Consider the following 22,889-nt stretch of genomic DNA (forward strand, 5'->3'; position numbering starts at 1 on the left):
ATTTATGCCACTAATTAAGATATTACGAAGAAACAAGATGTCGCATACGGTACGTCTCTGCTCAAGCGTTAACATATTTAAACTAGGAAGGATAGGTGTATAGTTTTTACAATAAAAAACGAATTCTACCAGGGCAGCATTAATAGATATTAGTCAAATACGTTACATATGAAAACGATCACTATCGATTTAGGAATGTATACTAATAGATCAATTTCATGGTTCTTGCGAAATGAGAAAAGATACTGAGGGTGAACAACGATAAATGTTAATTGAACAAATATAAGTGTTATCGAAATAATGTATGAAAATAAAAATAATGCTTGACTGAAACGTGTATTTAGTAAAACGGGACCTGTGAATACCAGTTGAACAAGTGTCGATACTAGTTAAGATATCAAATGCAGATTAAAAAAGAAGTTTGACAAGAGTCTTACATAATAGAGTTAATCCTATCGTGACTTTTTAATTTTTATTTTGCAATCTTGTTTTTATTCCTACAAATAAGGAGGCTCTTAATGTCTTAACACTTTGAGCACCGTGTATTGCGTATAACATAACCTTTAATTCCCGCGTATTTTTCTAGTGACTGAAAAGACAGTTCACACGGTCGCTCAGAAACTTTGTTCCCGTCTTCAATCCACAAAATGTTAAGATATTCAAGATAAAATCGAAGCAAGAAATCAATATGAAATTCTTTCATATTTCGCTCAAACATGAAACGCTTTTCGATGTGAAAAAGATACAGTGAGTGGACCGAAAGCAGCAAGGTTAAAGATTAAAGCTTATTCCTCGTACGGATGGAATATATGATATTATAACGAAATAGTTCGAGAAGGTAGCGTTTCACGGGGAAGGAGAAGTGGGCGATAAAGCTGAAACGAGGTAAAAAAAAGTGGTAGAGTTGAGACTAGCGACCTACGGTAGCATGTCATTCCGGAAGTCCGGTTAAAGTAGCGGTTGCGTACACGAGCGCCTGCTTGATAGGTGGCACGAGCAGGGAAGCACTTTCGCCCGTGCGTAAACCTTCCTTAAAGGCCGCCACCTTCTCGCAACTCCCCCCTCCCCCTCATTGCTTAATTACACGTTGCTCGTTAATCGGTCTATCGAACGTTCTCGTAACTCCACGTTTATCGCGAGAAAACTTGTCGTACGTTGATATTTTCGAAAAAGAAAATATCGATCAAATATCAATTTAATTATTAATTAATTTAGAAATTAAAAATTTGTAATTTCAAGATTTCGTACAATTAAACGATTGTTAGCCTCTTGTTTCATAATATTGAAAGTCGAGTTACAGACATGGCAAAGACTACAGCTTCGATCTAATAAAGATAGGTTATATCCATAACAAAACGTAGTTCGAATTCTAACCTCAATTTCAAAGGTTATTTAAATATACGTTATATAGAATATTTGAATATTACGTTTGCCGCGGTGTTACGCCAGTAAATAACTAACATCGCCCTAGTATAATAGCTACTAAAAAATCACGAGTCAAGAGGTTAAACCTTTCACGAAACTCTTTAACCTATGAGTTACTACTCAAGTAAGCGATAAGCATGTACGTTTCCGTTGAAATTGATGTGTTTCTATTATTCGTGATGACTGAAAAACAACCTTTTTTACAAAATAAAAAAAAAAGGGAGATTTGCTTTTGAAAGACTTAATGATTCCAGCGTTTCGACAAAGAATACTTCGAATGGCGGCTGTTTGCTAATTTGCAGTGTGATTTCGAGCCACGGCCACGAAGGCGATAGGATAATAATAAAGCTGCAAGGAGTATTGCGCGTGTTATTCGCGCAGTGGAAACAGCCTTGCGGCTCCCACTTTCCATTGCGTCACCGCAGGATGAGACCTTCGCAAGCCTCGTTACATTTCGGCCTCCGTTCTTTTTCTTTCTCGTCAACAATCTTCTCGTCAACAATCTTCTCGCCCAATTCGATGATTAGTCTCTCGTAAAGACATTTCGATAAAAATGACAACGTATTGCAAAACTTAAAAAGGATTGTCTTACGTATATCTTGTGCATTCTCGTTTATCTTTCACAGTACATTTGAATAGCATGGATTTTATAGTAGTTGCACAGTACATTAAAAACGAAGAATACGTAATTGTTCGTTATAATAATTATAGGTTTCAATCTGTATTTTTCTGCTGTATGACATATGAACAGCAAAATGGTCTCAATATTCGGCGAAATCATATTTAACGCTTACTAGATTCTTTATATAATTAATTCGTGCTGTATACTAATTTTTTATGAAATACATACAACGACGTATAACCTAACCCCCAAAAGAATTAAAGTCTAAAGAGTAAAACGGGAAAAAACGCTGTAGTTTTAGAAAACTGAATTACATTTTTATTGCTTATTTTATGTAAGGTCGCGTCAAACGTCTTTTATAAAATACCATAAGACATGTTACAAACCTAAGTAATAGTATTTGCATATTCTGAACGCGTATGTATCATATACAGTACAATTACAGTAGAATACAGAACTGAATTATAATTCACAAGAGAATCGAATGTATAATATAATTGTATGTCTCAGAATGGACGAGTGTTTAGCACAGAAAGAATGTTTAATACATATTTTGCTTCTACTTGTATATGCATGTATCAATTTTTCATTTTCTTTTGTCTGCCACTATATCTGTTCACAGTAAATATCTCGTAGCTCCTATACATATACATACACAGACACAAAGAGATAAAGGCGTTGTATGTTAGATAAGTGCTCAAATATCTTCGTGAACCAGTGTGAGTCGTGAATCGAATCGTAAGTTATTAGTAGTGGCCGATACGAACACATTGGCTCGAAATCGACGAGTGTTTACGCGTTGGACACGTTGGACGCGCAGGAGACGCGTATCGATCGCGCCGTGACGATAAGTCGATCGTGAACGGCCTCGTAATTTATTATTCGTAATTAATGGTAATCATGGCCGATCGCGTTCGATTACGAGCCGAGTCGAATTACTTGCAACACGTTCCCATCCTGACGCCATATTTTATTCACTGTTTCCCTCGGTTAATGTGCAAAACTATGATTCTAATCATTTCGACATAATAAAATTATCGTGTACAACCGTAAAACGATATAATACTAGAGAACGATCCTTCTAGCTGTTATTTCAGTTATTGTAATTTTCGTAATGGTTAATAACAATCTCGCAATAATTTAATCAACGATACTTGGTTTAAAATTCAGATTCTTTAACGCTTCCAGGAAAGATATGCTCCACTGATATATACCAATTTCAAAAAAAGATGTTTATCAAACAAGGAACTTATGATGCAATAAAATTGTTCATAATAATGGCCTTCTAATTATTTTCAGTAGTGTACGATATAGGTGATTTCGTTTCCTGAAATTGTAATAATAACATTCATCTTCATATATTATACTTCCAATTGTAATTGGTGTATACGTTATTTTATATCCTTTGATTTATATAATCATCAGGATTTTTCTGGAATTATTTAGAATTTTTCTATAGTGGAATTTCGAAGATCTTCCTTCTAGAGAAAGACAAACGTAGATAATCGAAGGTCGTTGGTACACGAGCCGCCAGCTCGCTCTTACGCGGTCCGATTTCAATGTCATCGACATTCTTAATATGGACTTGCCCATATTTCGTTTCGTATCCTCATAGGAGAAAGACTCAGACGCGCCGAATTCGGAACCTTGGGAAAGGTCAGCGCTCGAAGGACCTCGCTGGAAACACCGAACAAACCTCCGAACGACAATTATCCGTGTTTCAGCTAAACAAATCTAATTTCTTGCCATTCGAATCGCATACACGATGAACATCATTCGAAGGCTCTTCGCGATTCAACTATATCACGCCATTCTTGTACTATATTTTCTACTATATTTTTTCCACTTTTTACTTCCTTAACCTAATTCGTACCTTTGTGGAACAGATACGTGATAATAGAAATATGTACATAATGGAAAAGATCATAGCAAATATATACGTTACTAGCGCCACATGCAGATGTGTAACAATTTAAGGTTAAGAAAGAAGAAAACAAATTTCATACACTTATTGTTTCTAATGATATATAAAAGTACATTATATTACTAAATACGTTGCACTATGGTAGATACGTTGCTTCAATCCACTATGCAAGCTCTCAATTAAGATTCCAAATTCTATTACGGAAAATATGAAAAATGAGATTCCCTGTAACGTACATATTACACGGATATATTGCTTTTACATTTATAACAGAGCAATGCGTTATTATATTTATAATCAAATTATCAGAAATAACAAGTAAAGTTCGAAACTGTGAATATAGACGCTGAAAGAGGCGAAACGAAATAAGGAGTACAAAATATTCCTCGAAAAATCCCTAGAAGATTCCTAAAGAACTTCAAAGAAACAATAACGAATTTATAAAAAAATGTCGAAAGATCTATCAACGAGATTGAACGATCGAATAGTAACTGGTATCTAAAACGTGGAAACATGAAATTTAAGGGAATAGAAGGTGAAAGACGAGGGGAAAGGCGACGAAACGCGAAAAGTACCGTTGCGTGGGGAGCAGAATGGCGCGGTTTTGCAGCGGGATAAGGAATTCTACACCGGCGAATATTCAACGCGAATCACGCTCTCTGGGAGTATCGAGCTTGCACCTGGACCAGTTTTCTGCCGCAATGCTGCCGTGTCGAAGCTGTCTCTCCCTCTCTCCCTCTCGCTTCTCCTATATACGCCACTACTCTCCTCCGTTACGCTCTTCCCTCCATACTTCCCAGCTTCCCTTGCTCTCACTTTCTCTCTCTCTCTCTCTCTCTCTCTCTCTTTCACTTTCTGTGTCTCTCGCCCTACGCGTTTGCATTTTTTTCATCAAAACGTTTCGGTCGTCGGACGAGTATAGTTCCGCCGGTGAAACGGATGCATTTTAAATCTTGCCGCACGATGAAAATTCAACGCCGTCAATGGTATAAACAGTTTCTATCATCGAAATTGAGAAAAGCTTATCTTTCTTTTGTCCGTCGTTAGGTTCTTTGACACCAGAGATGAAAAACTTCTTAATAAATTGATAGGATACGTGAGAGATTATGGAAACACATGGAATTAACTTTTAAGCGTATGGTGTTGGTATATGACAACATAACCTATACTATCGTTACGTGAGAGATTATGGAAACACATGGAATTAACTTTTAAGCGTACGGTGTTGGTATGTGACAACATAACCTATATTATCTAATACGAACCTCTCTGATCAACTCCACTTTTCATAAATTTAGTAAATAAAAACTACGTAGAAAAATGCACAAATATGAAATAAGTTTTTTAATTTTGCCATCTTATGAATCATAGACCGACGATTTCAAATTATTTCGTTGCATTTGAAGAAACCACGCATTTAACGATTCGAATATTTTCGGTGCGATGTCGGAATAAAACGCGCTATATGTATACTTACATAGAAGATACAGTGTAGGAAAGGAGTGAACGAACTCCCGGTGGAGGTCCTTCAGACGGGCGAGCTCTGCGATCGAAACGCATATACACCTGTAATGTTAGCGTGTCCCTGACTCGGCAATTAGGCCAATGCCTTTGCGAATCGATGACCCGACGAAAAATTGTTCTTATTCGCCACTAACTCTACGCTGCTGCTGACCGCGGAGTCACGGAGAAATATTTCGATTTACTAGTTTCTTTTAAATCAGTCGATAATCTTAACTAATATATATACATAGAACTCGATCATTCGTTAACGTACACTAAGTTAACCTAAATTTAATTTTGAAAAACTAATCGGTCTCCTAATGTACAAATTTCGTGAAAATGATAAAAGTGAGAAAAATTATAGATGGTAAAAAAAATCTAGTGATCAGGTAACTAGCAATTGAGAAATGTAAATACGCGCGATATTGTTTCAATCTAGGAAGAAAAGCCGAAACTCGACATGCGAGTTCACGCAGGTTATATAGAGAAGAAGTTTCGCATAGTTAGAGAGATGTGCGCGGAGAAGGGACGAATTTCTCGATCCCTTCGCGGCAAAACCTTCGCCTGATGAGAAGCTTTAGCTGTAGGGGACCTTAGATATTCATGAAAATGGAGTTCCCTAGCGCACCGACGAGATACAACCGTGAAAATTCAGACGACAGGTTGCTGGCTCCTCCATTCTCACCAGAATTACCACCATTGCCTATTCACATTATTTAAAATCGGCAAGTTTAAATTATTCCATTCGATCATTTCGACCTGGATATCGAAAAATTAAATTAAAAAATTTATGATACAATCTTAAAAGGTCGTCCACAGAATTACCACCATTACCTAACCTATTCGCAATATTATTTAACATTAATAAATTCATAATTTTCTATTTCTATTATATTGATTGAATATCAAAAGATAAGATTGAAAAATATAATTCGAAAAAGTTGAAAAAGCCAAGCAATTATGTTCAGGTTGGTAAGAATGAAGGAATAATTTACTTACACCTCTTTTGACGCTAACTGCCTGCTTAAACAGATATAGCGAGCGACAGATGTTACAAATTGACGCCCACTACTTCAACAGGTGTAAATCTGACGTAAACGCGAAATTTTCTAGTCGCTCTAGAATCGTTCTCTTACCAGTCGTTCCCCCTACTCTCTATCGGTATATTTTACGCTTGTAGGCAATGAGCATCGTAGGTCGATGTTTGTTTGTGATAACGATAATCGTAATTCATACTCAACGCGTTCGTATATTAAACGATAATAAATACGAAATAAACGACGAGGATAATCACAATAGAAGTTGAATGGTATATTAAAAGTTTAAGTTGACGATTTGTCAACAACGATTTACGCGTCTGTTGCAAAAATACGCGTCTGATAGAAACGGCCAGGTGAGGTTGGCATTGCCAAACACGATATTGCTCCCGCAAACATTTATGTGCTGTGAAACAGGTGCGAGTCGTGCTTCCCGTGGCACGATACGTGCCAGTCGATGTGCCGTGTCCGTACGCTACGGATAACGGACAAGTGCTTTGAAAATATTACTAGCGAAACATGCCCGTAAAGATCCCCACGATAAACCACCGGTTTCTTTCGAATTTACTGCTATATTTTACTTACTTCTTTCGTTAATCATCTAGTTGTGTTAATTACAACAAAAACTGATATAGGGAATTTTATATTCTATACGTATGTATGTATATTGAAAAAGATTTCAAATATTCAAATGTTTGAAAATTCATTTCCAGGTTCAATGATGTGAAAGAGAAAAGAACGAAATTTCATCAGTTTCAGATTCTTGAAACAACACGATTAAAATTTTTGAAAATATCGCTATCAAAATATGGCCATAAAGAATCCTCCAGTAATATTTAAAATTATCTAACTACATTAATTGCACGTGGAATTAAATAGAGAATTTCACACATTCTATACATTTAAGAATTTTTCAGATATTAATATGTTTGAAAATTCATTCGAATTAGTACCAGATGATTAACGATGTAAAATAAAAAGACCAAAATTTCGCTAATTTGAAATTCTTGGAGTGATACGATTAAAAATGTTGAAAATAGCAAACAGAAATACGAGCTGTATATTAAATAAAGTTCCTACTGTGTTTTTCCGAGCCGACGTAACTGCGAATCTCAATTTTCCGAAACAAATTTAAAAGTCAATTAACCAGACTATCCCACACGACGCGTTCAAAGCGCGCAAGGAATATTTGTAACTGTAACTACATAGTTTCCTGGTGCAAAATGCGAACGCGATTAATTTCTTGTCGATAAACGTAACGAGTCAGTAATATCAATTGATGCCGATCGATTTTCCCCTTATTAAACCAATCATTCTTCTTTTCGATTTTCTTCGCCAAAGTGTTTCTTCCGTACCAACCATGTATACACGTTATTAATCTTAGTGCTGCACGAAATATAATTTTCGAATAAATTACATTAGATCACGTCGTACATGCTCACGCTCCCACCTTTCACTTTTCTTTCCTTTCAACTTTCTGACTTTCTTCGACTGTATTAATTACACTATGTCTACGCCTCTAAAGTTATATAGGCATGCACATGCAGAAAACAATGTTACAAGCAGAACGAAATATATTAGGTTAGTATTACTTATCGTTAAAATTTAAACTGGACAGTGGCGCCGATCTGCTTATCTGTTGTATTTTTGTATATAACACAAAATTCACGTTACTTCTCTTGCGGTGGGTATTAAGAAATCACAATAAAAGCCGTGAATACGGCGCCAGACGTTCGTGCGGCCAGTAAAAGGGACAAGAAAGTGGAGAGGCCGGTCCGGAAAGCAGCTGTTCAATAAAAGGATGTTCAAACCCTATACGGCCAAATGTCACATGGTTCGCATCTCACTACATTTACGTACTAACATATTCAGTCACCATTTTTACAATCTTCGTTGTACAGGAATTTTATCACTTCGAAAAACATTGCTTATTCGTCACGAGGACGTTGTCCAAAGATAATAAAAATTACGATAGGAATATGTCGCATTTGTCGAACGGTTGAAAAGTACAAGATATTTATTATTGAAGATCGCACTGATAAAATTTGCGCACGTTATTAATGATCGAACGTCACCGTGACATTGTTTTACGAATTACGAGTAAACGTTATGTAAAAAGACAACGACAATGAAAGTCGCATACCTAATGAAACTAGCCACAAATCAAACGGTCCTCCATAATCTCGACTCGGATGGTAAAGCGGTGACGCGTTTCAAACGATCGTAAAAACGCGTGAAACCGCGCGCAAGAAAACAAATGTCGGTAACGCGCGGTTCATGGGGTGTTACGGGTCAGGCTTTATCCTTCGTAAAACACTCGGTCGATGTCGATGCGTCCTCGAACAATATGTTCCTTCGCAGTTTATTTTGTTCGAAGCTCGATTCGATAAGATACGCGACCCTTTAAGAAACACCGTAGCCTCGATATATAGAACGGATATAGAACGTTTTCTTTCTCATCGAAATGTTATCGATATCGTCGTTTTGAAGCTTAATTATTTCTCCATTACCTTCTATACGATCGTCGACGAATACGAACAGTCAACGGTGCTTTGTGTACCGTGTGTTACGTGACACATCGATGCGAACGCGCACACGTATGCCGATGAACGTCTTAGAAATCAAATCTGACCTAGAAACAGCTGTTGGCGACAAAAGCGAATTAAGAAAAAGCGAACGCCATCGAGAAATCGATCTCTCCAGCAAAAATCTAATACCTCATTGGACCGATGTTATTCGACATTTTTCAGGTTCGATTAACCCCTAACAATATCCGGTCGGGCGACGCATTCAAGGATTATCGTTCGTGACACTGTCCAATGTACTCGAGCAACGAGCATGGAAGCAACATGCCCCAAAGGGTCAACCAGGCATCCACCTCGATACAGGTTTTCACCAGGTGCACACCGATCTAGCATCGACGCCACTGTTCATGTACCTACATATATAGGTGTACATCTGTACATATGTATGTATATATGCGTATATGTATGTGTGTGTACGCGCGCGTGTCGAAAACGCAAAGGACAGAGGTTGGAGAAGAAAAATTGCGAAGGTCGTGCGCTCACCCTCGAGCAGGTGCCAGTCCTCGTCGAGCGAAGCCAGAGCCTGTGCCTGATTCGCCTGTTGTTCGAAGTCGAGCATCTTGGCTCTTCGTTCCAGTCTGGCCTGCCTTTTTATGGCCCTTCGACTTCTGTAGTCTCTCCGTTAGCACCGACTAAATATCTTGTATCACTCCACCTCCCACAGTAACCGACCACGTTACCAATACGTAAGTCGAATCGTACCGAACGGCCACAGAAGCAAGAATAATGATATCGTTCGTATTTAAAGAGAACGTGGAGACCGCGCGGAATCTTCTGTCGAACGGCAATTGAAAACTGGTATGTATATCAAAGTCAGACTTTCCCCTCGAAGAAACGTCCGCTCGGATTATCTCGAACGTCCTTTCGTCACGAGACTAAGAGCGAAGAAGACGGTTAGAGAAAGAGGAGACCGGGAGTGGGAGGGAAAAAGTTAGAAAGAGAGTGAATGAGCGAAGAGCGAGAGAAAAATAGAGAGCTGTGGTGGAAAGGACGAGATAGCGCTTCTGGAACGCGAGCGTCTCGAGAGCCACGAAACTCTTTTTCCGTTTAAAACTCTACTCTCTGTTTACATCGATGTTTCTGATTGGCCTGGTGTCGGAGATTCCCCGTCTTCGACTGGGGAAGAACGGCGCGCAAGCGTCCCTCAATTCTTTCGAAAGATCTAATGTAAAATTCTTTCGAACAAGTTGGGAGAAATTTCCTTTTCAGAAGAGAAAAAATTCCAAAGAACGCGGCTATTGTATTTATTTGACGGAATCCTCTGTGTAGGACGGAAAGAAAAGAGAAGGAAGGACGACTACGGTGCGTCGTAAAGGGACAGTGAGAGAGAGAAGCTCACCGAGAAGACGAGCACACCCGCTCACGTGCATACGTGGCGGTACTCGAACCGCGACTGATTTCCCCTATCACTCCGTTCTCAGCTGCCACCCACTAACCGCCCCCCACCACCCATCGGTTGAACCCCATCCCCCCACTCTCTCACTCTCTCTCGCCCCGCGCTCACGAACCAAGCTTGCTCGTTCCAAGCAACGGTAGAACGTCTGTCGTTCCCACTTCACCCCACGCCGTCCCTTACCAACTTTTCGCACCCCTTTCTCTCTATCGCTGCTTTCTCCGTCTCTATCTCCCTTTGCCGCACTTTGCACGCTCACTCATTCCCTTCTCCTCTCCCTTCGAATATATAGGGTGCGGTAAAAATCGTAATATAACTTCTGGAACGAAGTGATTGTAGTAGAAAAGATGAGTCGGAAAACCGTAATCGAGTTTCTCCGCGCAACTGTTCGATTTTCAGAGAAATTACTAAAAAAATGGGTCGAGTGTAGACGCACCTTGTTAAAGTTAGGGTAAAGGAGTTACTTAAACTACTTTTGGAGTTACATACTTAACCTATAACGTCATCGATTTATTGGGTTTGAAAGCATATATAAAATGTTAGATAGAATATTGTAAATATTAATTGACAAAGGAATTTTACCAGAAACTGTAACGATACGTTTGCATTGAACAAGCAATGGCTAGTGCGACGCATCGAGCACTCTGCTCGAGTCCACAAACTGTATAGTGTATAGGTCTCATCGTTGAGCGTGTACGCGTTTCTTCGTCTTTCATTTCTCTCTCGTACTTTGTAGTCTGAGACCGTTAATGCAGAGGAGAAGTCCGCGAGGCACTCATGAATTCTCTTCTACTCTCTATTTCAGTTCCTCCCTTGGCCCCTAACTTCTTTGCCGTTCTATTTCAACGGCCGTCTCGCTCTCTGTCCATATCCTCTCCCACTCTATCGACAAGCCCGATTCTCCATCTCGCTTCGACGTTACGATTCTTGAGCTCTGTCTTTCACGAAGGTTCCATCACCGCTCTCCAGGTTATAGCTAGTCCGGGTTACCGGTAACCGGCCGGTAAACGCAAAGTTATGCGTCTCCAGGTTTTAACCCGCTACTTTTTAGCGATGGTTCCCGGGAAACGAGACAGATGTAGCCGATTCTGTCGTCTACCCATATTATGGACGCGGCAGGTAGTTGACAAAGTCGAGTTATCGATTTTATCGTCAATTAAATAATCTTCAAAGCGAATATTTCGAATTTTGATTCGCGAAAATGCGTTCAATATCTCACAAAAAATCACGATGGAAAGTATGGTTATAAAAGATTGAGGTAAGAAACGTAGACCGCGGTATCTCGGGTAAACATGTTTCGGCTGAATTACGATGTTTCGTGGCGAATCATCGCGAACAGCTTGCAGAGACTTATGAATCGAGTAGGCGGTATGAAATCTCGTCACAAGTGCCTCGTGAACTGCTTTACGCAATCTCACCGCGGTAAGATATAAAAGCGATTTCAGTATAGTTACAATGGGCAACTTATCTAATATTAAATTATTTCATACAAATTATCATTCATAACTTATATTGTGATCATGATCCTTCATAAAAATTTTCATAAAATAATGTTACTCCAGCTCTTCATATATCATTACAATATTACAATACAAAACTTATTAGACCTATTCCTTAATATACATCCTTATTCGTACCTACTCCAAATCAGATATTGTGTTTTCTTATATGCTTCTTGACTTTTATTAACCACACTATTTAAGGGTTAAGGTCGCGCGCGACCCATGGCTCCCGGAACGCGTGTCGCGTGTTCTCTAGCATACGGCCCTGATGGCTCGCGCGCCTCGTCATTTGTCCTCGCCCCCTTTACCGCACTTTCCTCTTTCGCAGGATACCATCCGCCGCTCGCCAAGCCACTCGATTTACTAACCCCACTCCTTTCGCGCCAACCGCCTCTCTCTCTTACGCTGCCTAACGCGTCGCGTGGCACTCTCTCCCTTCCACTCTCACTTCCTCCCTTCCACTCTTCCTCGTACCCTATCTCCATCTCTTTCTATCCACCAACCAGTTCGTTCGTCCTTCTCTCGCGCGTTATTCGATTACGTTTCTTTCTCTTTCGGACGAAGTCGAGTCGTTGCTCTGTCTCTCCGATTCACATTGTTTTCTCCGATTCCATCTGCCAGCCGTTTTTACTTTTTTCTAATGGCTTTATCATCGATTTTTGATCGTTCTACACGAGCATGGAATTGATTTTGTTGTAATCGCAGTAACGTTTGATTCACAATAAAGGGTAGCAATTTAAACGTTTGTATACCTCTAATAACCGTTGATACCGCGAATCGATAAAAAGCAGGAAAGGCATATGGTAAAATGTTAATCGTTTAACATCGAGGAACGACATAAACACGTTTATATTCGAGCACGTCTTAAATCGCGTATAACGTCAACTGTGTCCGGTTGTTGTTTTAAGTAACGTTCTCCAGTCGCGTATAAAAAGCGCTCGTCATGGTTCGCAAACGTCTTTATCATTCTTATCACGAATTCGATATACGGGCCACAATATACGTGCGCATGATAATCTTTTCTCATTTCTGGCTGACGTGCATCGTGTTCGTTGCGTATGCGCCAGAACGACCGGCGGACCGGTCTCTGTCTTTTTCTGTTTCGTTCCCGTGTTCGACCTCGAGAGGAATCGGCGTAAGGTTTCTCCCTCCTCGTCGCACGTGCCGCGATACGTTTGCGTTCCTCGTTCACGAATCGTTTTCTCCTCGTTGTTCTGGCTAGCATGTTCCTTTTCGCTCTGGCGTTTTGTTCTCCGTCGCAGATGCTCGCCACTCGCCAGTGCCGACAACCTCCCCCACCCGAGTCGCTCCGCGAGAATGATCGAGACAAGCTGACGAACATCGAAGTCTTGTGTGCTTACCAAAACCATTTTCCTATTACTGACGCCGATTACTTATTTCTATTCCATTTTACTAACGTCTTGTAAACATTCTCATGATATTTTTCATCTTTTTTTCATGTTATAAGGAGAAGTACTTCCTCAAGCTGTTCCTTTAACGATTTGGGGGCTTATGAGTTAGAAAATTGGTAAAATAGTCATTCTGTACAGCGTTGAGCGGTTGATTTGATACGATTGTATACGATTGTATTTGTACGTAATAAAATACGCTACAAGCTTCGGTTGCAAATAGTGCAGAGGGGATTCGTAATTTTTGCGCGAAGGTTATATTTTCGCTTATCAAATAAAGCCGCACGTAGAGTTTTGGTATACTACCTTGTATCGTGGGTAGTTTCGAGTTTCTCGTGAACAGGAAACCGTATCATTTAGCGTCACCGTCCCACCAGTGAAAATGCATTAACTGGCAGTAGCTGCCAACATTGCGGCAAAGTGAAACCCCTCGTCACGGTGTAGTCACGTTAAAGCGAGCCGCGTTAAAATAGTGCAACAATCGCCTGGCTCCGAATAAGGTATGGTATAATCCCACCACTGTTTCTCTTCGTTTTGTCCCTTATTTCTTACTTCTTCTCCCTAACCTACGTAAACAATTCTTTCCGCTTATTAGGTGAAACGTTGCTTTCTCGACTCTCTCTATAGAACATTTACGTAAGTTACACAGAGAAAAGTAACCAAATGTAAGCATGCGTTACAAGATTCTATATACGCAATTGTTGCGTGTATCCGTAAAGTACTTCGCGTAACTCTACTTTACCCAAAGAGTTGTAAGCGTATGTAAATTCGTGTATTAAGCTCGATCTTCTATCCGTGTTTCTACAGTTTATACGTATACTCTACTCTTAATACATATTCATCTGCGCCTTGAATTCCACTGCTACGTAACATTTAGCCCGGTTTCGTCGGCCATCATTAGGAATGTCGCGAGAAGAAGAAACTGTTTCTAAAAAAGGAAAGAAAGAGGAATTATTCGAACTTCATTGGCTGTACGATTGTAACAGAGACACGTAGAAGGTGGACAATAAGTAGGCCTGTCGCGTCTTACGCAATGGCAAAAAAAAAAGTGTCTATTACATCCGCTAGAAGGACGCGCTTCTGTTAGGTTAGGTTAGATGGACACGTGTGAGAATTCTACGAGGCATGTATAGTATATATAATATAATAAATTCCGATATTTTGAAACAATTTGTAACCACACTGCGAATAAATTAAAATATACTGTCAATGTTCATGTTGATTGTGAAAAATCGTTTTTTTTTTTATTGAATTGTTTCATTTTTGTCGAATTAAAAAAAATTAGCCGTTATTTGTTCGGACGCGTTCGGATTCCAATGAATTTCAGTCTGACGGCTGACGATGAAAACGTTTTCATACGATTTCATGCGATCCGCTCGCAATCGAAAGATTTTTTAACATTTTTACCTGTTGCTATTTTCGTGCTTTCATCCCCGACCTATCGCAAGGATCTCATCCGTGAAGCTGTATACACAGGACGCTCTCCCGTCAGGCTAACTCGAACTTTAAAATCCTCGTGGGCGTTCTCACGTCGGTATACTAGCTCCGAGCACAGTTTCCATGGTGATCGGTCACGGTGACCATGATTTCAATCTGACGTCATTGCTTCGGAAAGGACAACCACGTGCTGCGGACGTGTTATCGGTTAACGAGTTTTCCCTGTAACGATTTTTCACTGTTACGTCACGAGGAAAATACAGTTGCGTGGGTTATGTGTACAACGTTACTTCAATGGAAAAAGGGAGATACGTACGAAGATACGAAAGATATTTGTCTTATGACACGTTTAAACAACTTGTACGACAACACGTAACAAACAGAAAATAGAAAAACACTAATTATGACTTGTAAACAATACTTAATAATAGTGTGTACATTGGCCAAGATCTACAAAAACAAACGACCTTAAGTTCTGATGATAACTTTAATGGAAAAATACATATATGCAAATATTGTAATTTTACTGTGATATATTTTTAGACATAGCTGTTCAAACGACATTTTAAAGGTTATGAATGGAAAAGAAAAAATATATATAACATATTTTTTCAATAAATAATAATTACATAGAACGAGCACGCGACTTAAAAAAACTTAAAAAAAATATGTATAGTGCCTTATTTAAGTATATTAAATTACACGAAATGTTAGTAATTTATAGTTTCTAAAATCATGGATGAAGTCACTCGTATATTTTTCTAATTCGTTCATGCTAGATAGCTCATGCACTCTGTTACAGATTATTTTTGAAAAAATCGATATTTTTCGCATCAATGAGTCCTTTTGAAAGAAAGATAGTGATATTCTGGCTAACGAATTGCGCTGTTGTATTGTTACGTCGAAATTGATGACGATACAGATTGACTGTCTCGAAAATAAACAATTCTAAGAAATTCTCTCGGGACGGATGTTTCGTCACAAAATTGTTGACGACAGACTAAAAATTTATTCACGATTAAAATTTAATTTAACCTTTATTTTTAATTCGACAATCCTGGGACCTTGAGGTTGCTATGAGGAATCTTTTTTCATTGTTCTGGGTTCGAATAAATCAACCGTACGTGATTCATTGAGATGACGTTTAATATTTACCGAGAGAAGAATATTTAATGATCTGAAAAGTATCGTAGACAGGATTCCTTGCGTTACGAGCGTAGACCTCGGAAGTAGGCCATGAACGTAGATCGAATTTGAAGTGGCTACGGTAAAACGGGGTTATACGACGCTATCTTTTACGAATCCACCGAAACATCACCGTATTTCTCAAAAAATTGTCATATCTCTTAAAAATGTTCATAAGATTTTATTTTGGTCGTTAGTAAATATCATGAAGGTAAAATTAATCTCGATACACGATATCGGTGTGATAAAGTAGAATTTGAAATAGATACATTGAATTGATATTGTAAAGTGGCAATATCATTTTGTCAATGAACATGAAATAATTTTAGTGTAATATTTAGATGAAAGTGGCTCGATATAATCTAGTATAACGTCAGATCATGTAATATAAGCGTAATGTAATAGTTACATAAATGCACGCATACGAATTTTTTATTAGAATTTAATGCATGTAATATTAGAAATGTAATAAAAAATCTAGGGAATGGTGGAGACATCTAACGTAGGTGGTATTGATAAAGAAAACATGGTTGCTTGCTGTACTGATTATGTAGAGATCTAATTTATCTCATGTTTGAGGATCACCTGATAACAGATCGCTCACAAACGAGATATCTGTCACTACACGTCAAATGCCTATAAATGAGACGAATTATGTATGTATGTATGTACATAGAATTCCTGCGTTTGCTTTAACAAATCGCAGAGGGCGTAAGAAGCATGCTGATCTTTCTTGCAAGTCGGTACTTCAGAACCTAACATATAAAGTTCCATTTAATGTTACGTCTCGTCCCTAGTAATGTTACTATATTATAAATAATTTTATGAAATTTATAATTATACACTTGAAAACAGATACTATAAAAATTCATGTCGATTAAAATTAGTCTATGTGTTTCTAGTGCCTGCCTGCAGAGAGCAACACTGGTTGCTTTAAGTAAAAAAAGAAAATTAATATGGCGCAATCCATTCTTTATTAATGTGTTGACCGGGTAATCTATTGTGCTGTTTTTCTATTAAAAAATTCGAGTTTTGATTATCTGATTTTCAGCAATAGTATCTAAACATGATTCCATTTAGGTTGTATAATTCTATAAGAAGTTTTTCAACGACCGCTGATAAGATTGCTAACCTCGTTAAGGTGCGTCTACATCTGTCAACTATTTTGCTATTAAATGAATGGAATTTACCATGATTTGTATTATTTATTGTGCATCTTCCATTATACGTTGTCGACTACGTCAATATTTAATATATGTCAAACTTGTAAACCAAAGCTGTAACCAATTGGAAGTATACATAGTGTTGACATTGTTTAAATTACTAGATAATTATAAGTGAGTGTCAACTATATTTTACAGAAAAACAAAGTTGTGGTGTTCATGAAAGGTATCCCAGACAGTCCCAAGTGTGGCTTTAGCAATGCTGTTGTACAAATATTGAAGATGCATGATGTCAAGTACGATGCTCATGATGTTCTTGAAGATGAATTGCTTAGACAAGGTTAATATTCTTTGGAAAATCAATAGCGCATTTCATAGAAATAAACTGAACCTGACAAGTATGACGAAATCCCAAACCATTACAGAAATTCTTTGAGACGATAAAAACAACCGAAAGAAAATTGTACAAAGAGTAATAGAGGATTAGTCCGAGAACAATTAAAATAAATAAATATACATAACGATAAAATAATATATAATTTTTATAACTATGTTTAGGTATCAAGGATTTCTCAAACTGGCCAACCATACCCCAAGTCTTCATAAATGGAGAATTTGTAGGAGGATGTGACATTCTTTTAGAAATGCACAGAAATGGCGAACTGGTGGCTGAATTAAAAAAAGTAGGTATTACAAGCGCACTTTTAGAGAAGCAAGAGTCTCAAGAAAAGGAAGGCAAGGATTAAAGATGTTTGACTATTTAGCGTATTTGTAATTTGTAAATAAAACGATTGTTTCATTGATTATTGAATTTTGTTACAATAAAATTGTTTTCATTTACATGACATGACGTAGAAGAATGACAGTTTTTTTAATATATCATCATCAGAAATCTGACGTCAGGAATCTCGAGAAGGTACGATGTTTTGCAGCATATTACAAAATATATTGCCGGTTCTCGCGTGCTTTCTTTGAACCGAAAGAAATGGTAGTACACGGGGGAGAAAAAGTGGATCAAGGTCGGTCGCATGTCGCGATACGAGTGTTTATGTTCTGCGTGTGCGTGCACGCGTGACAACATATTCTTCCGCATTGCGTTTGCCACGATTTAAATACCTCATGCAAAATCCTTATATTCTTAGACTTATATATATTCATAGGAGATCGTTTCATGATTTTACTAGGTGGAAAAGTTTTCTTCTTTCTTTTCCTCTCACATCACCTTTCCATAGTATAACGTCAGTGTATTCAAAATCATCCATATGGAAATCGAAGCTTTAATAGTAACAGAAGTTACTAGTACAAATCAAATGAAACTTTACAAAAAAATTTACAAGTTAAAAATCATTTGATTATCTGTTCCAAGATATTCGATGTAAAATTATAAAATTATAAAAGAGAAATCCATAACCTATAACTTGACAATTCAATAATATTAATTGGTAAAGATCGTAAAAGAGTTCAGTTAACACCTAAGACCATCCATCATCAAAAGGAAATCCATAAGTAGAGTGCGGATATTTATGTAAATTCATATCATGGATATAAATAAAATGATAGAATCTGATTAAAAAATTGCTTCACTTAGTAAATATTATAAAGAGTGCCACATTTTGTATATAATATCTATTTTTGCATATTATGTTACATTTTCAACTTTCCCATAAATGTGCAACAATCGTGTCAAATGCCCTATATTTTCAAATGCCCTACAAATGCATAACAAAAGAAATCAATGTTTTCGACAGATCTATGCTAAACGATGAATCAATCGTGAACTCTTTCCCTGATTTTGAGTAGTACTGCGTAAGCGGAGCGTATGTAAAAGTCCATTTGGCCAGTGGCCAATTGACTCTTTGAGTGTATCTTCCTTTCTGAAATGCTTGAAGATGGCGCGTAATTAATTTCGTTGGAGCGTTCCTTTTGATTTCGCTCGGATACACTCGATTCTGCGAATTCATGATCGAACCACGAATGAAATACTCAAAAGTGGGGGAATATTACTCTTTTTTCGACTATCTCATAATCCGAGCGACGTTGTTTCATAACAGTTTTACGAGCTGCAGAATGTGGAATTAAGCAAAATCTTTATTGTTAAACACTTTTACGACGCAGAGGAATTGCGGCGGAAGCTTTCTTCGAATTGTGTCGAAGGTTTAGTACAGAGGTTAGATGGTACATGTATTAAATTAATTCACTTGATTATCTGATAATATGATATATTAATATGCAATGGTAGCTCATTTTATATTAATATAAATTAATAGGGTAATCCATATTTATCTGGTATTATAATTTGTTTATAACTGAATGGTATTAACTCATTAAAATTATTCAATTAACGTATTCGCTACTGACAAAATACGACTACTTCTTTTCTGTCAGAAAGATCTGGTAATTTATTTTTATCTTTTTATATATCTTTCTTTTCGATGTATAGATTCAAAAACATAATTAGATTCTAATAACAAGTAACATATGCGTAGCGATCTTTCAACTCATAACAATAGTGAAAGACCTCTCATGATTCGTACAGAAAATTGATGACTGTACTGAAAGGATAACGAATGCAAAAATGGATCGTCTATACTCACACTACTAAAATATCGGATATCAATGGTCGGTTGCCATTTTCGTCGTAACGAAGCGAAATGGATTAGTATGTCGCGGTTTGCAAAAAAGTGGCTCGGGTTTGAAGCGTGGATTAAAGCGATTATTTCGACGGTTAAATACACACCGGCTGTGAAATTGCAACGAACGCACACACATACACACACACACACACACATACACGGTTTGTCCTGCATCTCGACTGTGAAGAAGAGACAAAAAGAGAAGAAGAAAAACGAATAAACAGGAGGAAGATAGAAAGTGAAAAAAGAAGAGGAGCTACAGAACGATCCTATAATATAGGATGGTACATCATTAACGAGCACGAGTCTCCGCTTCTTGATGACAACGAAGGAAGCATTGATATTCGTGGCACGATCGTATGCCGTATTATTTCGCTTTTCCCAGCGCGACGAGAGCTCAGCGAGCGAATCTCCGAGCGACTCGTCATTTGCTATGCCATTAATTAATTTGAGACCGAGAAGAGCTAGCCAGACGCGGTTCGCAATTAGTGTCAGCGAATCAAAGCGTGCACCTGTGTGTCGCAGCTACTCGTGTAAATATTCCGTCGGCAAACGCGAGATCCGTAGCCGACAGGCAGCTTTTTCCTTTTCGGTGTCACCAAAATATTTTCCTTCTCGTCCTTTCCTAAGATATCTGCTTTATGGAGAATGGAAATTGTCCGGTCACGTTAGGGATTTAGTTCGTTGAATTTCTACATTGTCTTTTTGTTGGCATAGATGCACTCTATGAATATACATATTATTCAGTTGAGGACAAAAATAAATGGACAGGTAGTAGATATCAATGAAGTTTAATCGAACTATTTAGTATCAGTATTACATACCTAAATTCTGTTTATTGCATGTTCTTACGGTATACAAAATTATTTAGTAAGTAATAGAAATTAAGATTTATAATTTTGTGTAATTTCCACTATTATTTGTATTTCCACTATTACTACTTATTAGTTCACTTACTTTTTCCCCCACTGTATCTGTCATACGAAACATTTTGAAATTTCATTAGCACTGTAATAAAGTATGGTACGAGCATCATGTCATGTTATGATTATATCGATAAAATTTGCAACAAATATGGAAATATCATAGAAGCTACAAAATAAGTATCTAGTGCAAATATACAGTAGTTCGTGAAAGTGCATGGGACTTATTGTTTCTATTTCTGGCTTCTGGTGTTTTTATAGGACTTTTTATTGCTAGATCTTTTTCCTTTTTTTTTTATCGACATAGCGTTCATCTCGTCGGTATTATCTTTATGGTATATTTTTAGTACTTTAGTCCGTAGTGTTTTGTTTAAAGACATTTTATTTCCTTTTCATGGCAGTATTTGCCATTTCTGCAACTGATTTCTGGTGTTCTTGTAGGGATTTTTTACCTCCGGATTCTTGTTTCTTTAAGTGGTTTTACAATCCTTTCATTTCAATTCTTTTTTAAATAATTTTTTACTACTTTTCTGTTGCCGTAACTCTTTCGCAGCATCATTGCGTTCTCTTGTTTATTACTGGATGTTTCTTTAGTCCTTGTATCCGTATTTATATTTGTTTCCTTATTTGGTACTTATTATTTTAAAAAATATGACACCTCTCTTGTTGTTAAAATTTCTTATAAAATTTCTTTTTCCTTTAAAAAATTTGTCACCTTTCTTGGATTTTGTGGAGGCATGTTATGTTACATGTTATGAAGGCTATTGTATAGATAATCTGATAAGTGTATGATCCGTAGGAGCTAATGAAAATGGGATGGCCGGCAAAGTGGCGCCCTCCCTTCGACAACTTCGATCGAACCAACACTCTCTTCTCCCTCTTTCCCTCTCTATTCTTCCTCCTTCGTCTTCCTTCTATCGTCATGTTTTCCTTCTTCTTTCAAGAACGTACCAATTACGTTTATTACTCCATTTAATGTCCCACATCGAATCATTTTTTAAATTAATCGATCCCTCGATCGCTAATAGCACTTAAATTTTTAATTTTAAAAAGGAAAACAAAGAAAAGGAAAGAATTTCGAAGATTTTACAGAGGATTTGTTCTTCGTGTTTTTTCTCGTGAATATACGACAGAATTACAGTTCCTCATACAGATTCTACTGGAAACTCAAGCGACATTGCCAGCCAGGATTGAATCTTCCAAACATTACTTCCAAGTCTCCATTCGTCGGATTAGGTATCTTTGAAACTTTCAAGCCACCTACACAGACGTCCAAAAATATGTGGACATTCACTTATTTTTGATGGAATATAAATTAGTTACGAAACTTAAGAATAGAAAGTCTTAAAACAATTTTCTCCATTATCAGAGTTATCGCAGAATGTCGCACGATAAAATCTATTTTTGAAAGTTAGTATACAATAAAAAGATTGACATCTATAAGCGTCAAGCAGTTGCATTCTGTGGCAGCTTTTTGGTTAACGAGTTCATTATACTCTGCTCATCATGATGATTGTCAAGCTATAAATAGAAAAGCATATCCCAAATTGCACTATTGTACTTGATTGCTACTATAATATTTGAAACCTTTTGATACTTTGACAAGTCATGTAATCATTTTAATATACTATTGATAAGATTTTAAACAATTTAAATTTTGTATGATGCGCAACACCTGATTCCACATGAAGATACTGAGTATTGTTGATTGTTAATAAAAATACACCAGTGTCCACATACTTGCGAGCGACGGTGTATGTACACACTTACGTTCTCCTTAAACTTTAGCATCTTTTTGTATCTTCTTTATCGATTATCCGTTTCTCGATCGGTAGGGAAGTCTTGGTGACTCCGCAAACGAATGTGACAAACTTCATTAACATGACACGCTCGACAGGAGTAGCTCTTAGAGTCGGTCAAGTTCGTGGCTGTAGGTTGTTGAAGTAATTAAAGGGTCGTTGGTTAAAGCGGTAAACAACTCGGCCGGAAATTCGCGGATAACAAGATGCCTCTGGCGCTGGCTCGTCTCGTTTCTGCGAGCGGACTCCAGCGTTTTATCGTGTGTATAGTAGAAAAGTTGAAAAGGTGATTAGACAAAAGAATGACAAGTCTGATCAATTCTTTCTGATAGACCCAACGCAATCATAA

General features: G+C 37.6%; 2 protein-coding genes and 1 long non-coding RNA gene across 3 annotated transcripts in view; 1 reads left to right on the plus strand and 2 right to left on the minus strand.

The window, feature by feature from the left end:
• The window catches only part of LOC117156480 (uncharacterized), a 94,197-nt gene extending 83,727 nt beyond the window's left edge, over positions 1-10,470 (minus strand). Inside the window, exon 1 of the mRNA XM_033333526.2 lies at positions 9,580-10,470. Within this exon, the coding sequence (XP_033189417.1) occupies positions 9,580-9,655 (76 nt within the window). The 5' untranslated portion in view covers positions 9,656-10,470. The remainder of the gene's footprint in view (positions 1-9,579) is intronic.
• Positions 10,471-14,206: 3,736 nt separating this feature from the next.
• Positions 14,207-19,942, minus strand: LOC143302574 (uncharacterized). Its single transcript, XR_013058161.1, has 3 exons — positions 19,780-19,942; positions 14,808-15,059; positions 14,207-14,328 (listed from the first exon to the last, which is right to left on the minus strand). It is a non-coding gene; the product is annotated as an uncharacterized LOC143302574 (long non-coding RNA).
• Grx5 (Glutaredoxin 5) lies at positions 16,969-17,996 on the plus strand. The gene is made up of 3 exons (XM_076617828.1): positions 16,969-17,163; positions 17,384-17,525; positions 17,744-17,996. Exons 1-3 carry the CDS (start codon positions 17,089-17,091, stop codon positions 17,929-17,931), a joined length of 405 nt encoding a protein of 134 aa, XP_076473943.1. The 5' UTR covers positions 16,969-17,088; the 3' UTR covers positions 17,932-17,996.
• Positions 19,943-22,889: the final 2,947 nt, after the last annotated feature.

Source organism: Bombus vancouverensis, chromosome 4 (genome assembly GCF_051014615.1).
Source record: "Bombus vancouverensis nearcticus chromosome 4, iyBomVanc1_principal, whole genome shotgun sequence".
NCBI classification, from domain to species: Eukaryota; Metazoa; Arthropoda; class Insecta; order Hymenoptera; family Apidae; genus Bombus; species Bombus vancouverensis.

What these genes read in the sequence shown, in the direction of transcription:
- Grx5 (XM_076617828.1), top strand. Translation starts at nt 17,089, where the DNA reads ATGATTCCATTTAGGTTGTATAATTCTATAAGAAGTTTTTCAACGACC. An exon ending in AGATTGCTAACCTCGTTAAG is followed by an intron (nt 17,164 to 17,383) that starts GTGCGTCTACAT and finishes TATATTTTACAG; the next exon opens with AAAAACAAAGTTGTGGTGTT. An exon ending in AGATGAATTGCTTAGACAAG is followed by an intron (nt 17,526 to 17,743) that starts GTTAATATTCTT and finishes AACTATGTTTAG; the next exon opens with GTATCAAGGATTTCTCAAAC.